The 5,094-nt window shown below is 46.9% G+C and overlaps 1 protein-coding gene across 1 annotated transcript in view; it reads left to right on the forward strand.

Moving 5' to 3' along the window:
* LOC143285643 (uncharacterized) overlaps window positions 1-3,605 on the forward strand; it is a 23,807-nt gene extending 20,202 nt beyond the window's left edge. The window contains exons 6-7 of the mRNA XM_076593039.1: window positions 1,392-1,775; window positions 3,394-3,605. Coding sequence (XP_076449154.1) covers window positions 1,392-1,775; window positions 3,394-3,605 — 596 coding nt within the window. The remainder of the gene's footprint in view (window positions 1-1,391; window positions 1,776-3,393) is intronic.
* Window positions 3,606-5,094: the final 1,489 nt, after the last annotated feature.

The raw sequence follows: 5,094 nt of genomic DNA on the forward strand, positions 1-5,094 counted from the left end.
AGCGCCACCCATTTTTTTGTATTTTTTCCTGCGTGCAGTTTTATTTGTTTTTCCTATCGAAGTGGACTTTTCTACAGAATTTTGCCTTGAACAACCCTTTTGTTGCCGTGGGTTCTTTTACGTGCACTAAGTGCATCCTGCACACGAGACCCCGGTTTATCGTCTCATCCGATTGACTAGCGTCCAGACCACCACTCAAGGTGATTCGAACCAGCGCGCTTAGATTCTCTCGCTTCCTAGGTGGACGCGTTACCTCTAGGCCATCGCTAGATGTGTGTGTGTGTGTGTGTGTGCGTGCATGAGTGTATGTGTGTGTGTGTGCGCGCGCGCGTGCGCGTTTGTGTGTGTGTGTGTGTGTGTGTGTTGGAGCACGTCTGTGTGAGTGAGCGTGGTTGGGAGGATACGAGTGTCCATTCATAACTTTTTCCTCACTGTATTGTAGATTGACTTTTCGTTTTCTGTCTGCCTTTCTTTCGACCACCCCGCTTCCAACCCCAGGATTTCATCGGGAGCTCATCATTTGAAGGAAGGGTGGGGAGAGAGAGAAAGAGAGAGGGAGGTGGGAGAGGGAGAGAGCGCGCAGAGTGGGTGGAGAGGACATGAGCGCCAACTCGTAATTTTACCTTCATACTGTCTTTTGGTTTTTCATTTTCATTCTGTCTGTATTAATACCACCACCACTTCCACCCCACTAGCTGCCCCCTCCCCCATCAGCCATCTCTTTAAGACGAAGGTTAGATGTAAAGTTTAAAAAAAAAAGAATTTATATATATATATATATATATAAGATAAGATAAGATAAGATAAGAAGATAAGAATAACTTTATTATCTCCAGCTGGAGAAATTTGGTCAGGTGCATTATCACAACATAGACAAGTAAACAACATGGGGACCATAACTGTAAAAGCCAACAACAGCCCCTACAAATATTACGAAGATACAAATGTAAAAAATATCACATACATCGTTTCATACATACATCCACACACTGCAGGTAATAACTAGTATTCTTAATGTAAAAACAGAAAGAATTAAGAAAAATTATTTGAATATAATTATAAACATAGCCTACTATACTGCACATTGATTATAATAGATTAAATAAGAATAAAGATGAATTGCGGAAAACCTGCAACCAGATAATCAGCACACACCCGCACACCCCACACCCCCCCCCCCACCCACCCCACACACGCGGATAACTTGATGAAACAAGAGTAATAAACATATGTTCTCAAATAGAAGCATTTCACATATTCACTTTTAAAAACATTGCAATTAATTATTACATCGTACTTATTAAACAGAAATATATGTAGAATATGTGTGTGAGACATGCTTATCCGTTGCCTTCGTAAAAAAAAGACTTGACTTGGTTTTACACCGCCAGGTTTCCAGCAGGAGGTGACCACAGCGTTGGACCACCACTCCAGCATGCTGGACAACGTGCTGGTGGTGCGTCGCAACATCACCAACCTGCCCAAGGACCACGGCCACGCTGCCTTCAGGCAATTCACGGACAAGGACATGGAGGGCAAGACCCCCCAGCACCTCAAGGAGAGGTTCTGCTACATCCAGGCGCGCATGGAGCGCCTGGTGTCCAATGACTGCATCCTCAAGTTCAACACATCCTGGACGGACATGGACCTGGCCCTGAAGGGCGAGCAGACCAGCTACGTGAAGGCCATGTGCGCCGCCGTGGAGACTAAGCTCAAGGCCGCCGTGTCGCGCATGGTGGAGCGCCAGGCCGTCGTGGACCCCTACCTGGCCGCCGGTATGTACAATAGAATAGAATACTTCAATGTCATGGGCAGGAGGCCGGAGGCACTATGGGCCATAATGGGGGGAAAACTTCAGGCAAAAGTCTATCGACACCAAAGCGGTTAAGTTGATTGCCAGCCACACTATCACCTTCCCTGCTATTAAAACTGTCCAAGGACTGAAACTATGAACTGTTTAACAGCTCACTTTCCTGGGATCCGTCTTGAACAAAGAAAGATCCAAACCAGAAACCATCTCAGTTGTAGCAAAGACAACATCAGCGTTGTGATGATGATGATATGGACACGAAAACAGCGCCTATCCTCGGTGGGAGACCAAGCTCTAAGCGCCCAGACATAAACCTGTACGGAAGGACATCAACGTCTCCTTGAAACACGTGATATCGCTCCTGCGTGCACTGCACTGCATTTCCTGTGTGTGACATGAATACTGGCACAACAGGCTGCCTACATGGGTAGACCTGACTGAGATGCGTTCATCATTCGTGTTTATGTCATTCAGTCCCATTATTCGTGCATATGTCATTCAGTCAGGCCTCAGTCACACACACACACACACACACACACACACACACACACACACACACACACACACACACGTACGCACGCACACCCACATTCACACACACGCACACACACACACACACACACACACACACACACACACACCCATATATATATATATATATCAGAGTAGATTTTAAAACATTTAGAGGTAATGGCAAAAAAGCCAAATTGTCTTCCCCCCCCCCCCCCCACAACCCCCCCTCCTGAATTTGTTTTTATTGAATGATCAAACTTTGTTTTGTTCTGTGGATAAAATGCCTTTTTCATTTTATTGATGTCGCCCAGTTTCTCAAGGAGTCGTCACTGCTTCTCGGACAGATCCATACACGCTGCACCACATCTGCTAGGCAGATGCCTGACTAGCAACATAACCCAACGTGCTTAGTCAAGTCTTGAGTGCATGCATATACATTTGTGTACCTGTCAGAGTGTATTTCTTCTTCAAAATTTTGCCAGAGCTTTCTCGTCTCATCTGAATGACTGGACACTCAGTTTGATTTTCCAGTCAAACGTGGGAGAAAGGGCGAGATCGGGATTCGAACCCATACTCTCATTTACTCTCTGAAGGTGGCAGATATCCATTCTCGTGGGTTCGAATTGCGTTCTCGCCCTTTCTCCCATGTTTGACTGGAAAATCAAACTGAGCGTCTAGACATTCGGATGAGACGATAAACCGAGGTCTGGTGTGCAGCATGCACGTGGCGCACTGAAAAACAACCCGTGGCATTGAGAGTGTTGTCCTCTGGCAAGATTCTCTTGAAGAAATCCGCTTTGATAGGTACACAAATATGATCATTATAAGCATGAAATCAAGGCTGACTAGCGCGTTGGGTTAGGCATTTGCCTATGAGATGTTGTGTAGCGTGTATGGATTTGTCCGAACGCAGTGACGCCTCCTTGAGAAACTGAAACTGAAATTGATGTCACCCTTTTTATCAGTAAAAGTGTTAACAATGTCTTTTTTGGAGATTATTAAGTATTAATGTATCTTGTACACTCCCCCCCCAACCCCCCCTCCCCCCAAAAAAAAACAAACCCAAACAGGCCTGCCCTCGGTGCTGTGCCAGGAGCTGCTGATGCATGCTCACAAACAGCAGCAGCTGCTGATCTCCTGTCCCAAGGCCCCGAAGTTTTTGGAGACGGTGCTGAAGGAGCTGGAATTGCACCCTGGCAAGCCTCTCATCCTGCACGGGTCCTTGGGCAGCGGCCTGCAGACCATCGCCGCCCACCTGGCCCAGGAGGAGGGCAAGAGGTAGGTGGAGAGGTGACCGATGTTAAGGCTGTAGTTGTGAGTCCAAGATGTGGGTGGACAGATGCCCGATGGAAAGGTAACTGGTGTTTTTAAGGATCCAGTTGTGAGTCCAAGAGGAAGGTAAACCGGGAAATGGAACTGGGGGTTTTAAGGCTGTATTTGTGAATCCAAGAGGGTAGTTGGACAGGTTCCCAATAGAAATGGAACTGGTGTTTTATCGGACAATGGAACTGGTGTTTTTAAGGCTCTGTTTGTGAGTCCAAGAGGTAGGTGGCCCCGTGACCAATGGAAATGGAACTAGGGTTTTTTAGGCTCCAGTTCTGAGGCCAGTAGGTAGGTGGACAGGTTCCCGATAGAAATGGAACTGGTGTTTTATCGGGCAGTGGAAATGGTGTTTTTAAGGCTGTAGTTGTGAGTCAAAGAGGTAGGTGTACCTGATGGAAATGGAACTGGTGTATTTGTGGCCAAGAGGTAGGTGGACACAGGTGCCGGATGGAATGGAACTGGGTTTTTTAAGACCAAGTGTTAGGTGGAGAGGCGCCAAATAGAAACAGAACTGGTCTTTTTAACTCACTCAGTACGGCCAGTCCTCTCTTCTCCTGTACACAGACCCCTCGGATGTCCAGTGGGTGTCTGAATGACCCAACCTTTAGCTTCCGTCGTCAGAATTGTGGTATTCTTTGTCAACATTCACCTGTTCAGTATAAGAGCCTTCCGCTTGCAATATTTTGATGATGGTAATTGGGCTGAAACGCTGTTAACGTCGTCTCTTTCGCCGTTCGTATGGAGAGAGTTAAGTCTATAGTTATGAGACCAATAGGTAGATGGATAGGTTCTCGATTGAAATGAAAGCGGTGTTTTCAAGGCCAAGAGGTAGGTGGATAGGTGCCTGATAGAAATGGAACTGGTGTTTTCCAGGGCTGTAATAGATAGATGGAGCAGTGGAAATGGAACTGGTGTTCTTAAGACCAAGAGATGGGTGGAAAGGTGCCCGATGAAAATGAAACTGGCGTTTTTAACACCAAGGGGTGGGTGGAGCGGTGGAAATGGAACTGGTGGTTTTAGGGCTATTGCAGTGAGGCCAAGTGATTGGTGATATCCGGTGGAAATGGAACTGGTGTTTTTAAGACAGTAATTGTGAGGCCAAGAGTTAGGTGCACACACACGCGCGCGCGCACACACGCTCGCACGCACACACACATACAGCTGCGCACGCGCGCGCGCGCTCAAGTACACACACATGCGCGCGCGCACACACACACGTGCGCGCGCACACACACATTCACACACCACAGAGAGAGGCGCGCGCACACATTCACACACCAGAGAGAGAGAGAGAGAGAGAGAGAGAGAGATTTCGTTTGGACTCAGTAAACATAATGTGTAAAATAAGGAGACCGGGAATGAAAATCCTTTCGTCTTCTTGTTTTTTTGTTTTTTTTCTGGCACCCCATAATTAGCAACAATTCCCGAATGGTGGTCCTTCGGTTCAT

This window comes from Babylonia areolata, chromosome 9 (genome assembly GCF_041734735.1).
Source record: "Babylonia areolata isolate BAREFJ2019XMU chromosome 9, ASM4173473v1, whole genome shotgun sequence".
In the NCBI taxonomy this organism is placed as follows: Eukaryota; Metazoa; Mollusca; class Gastropoda; order Neogastropoda; family Buccinidae; genus Babylonia; species Babylonia areolata.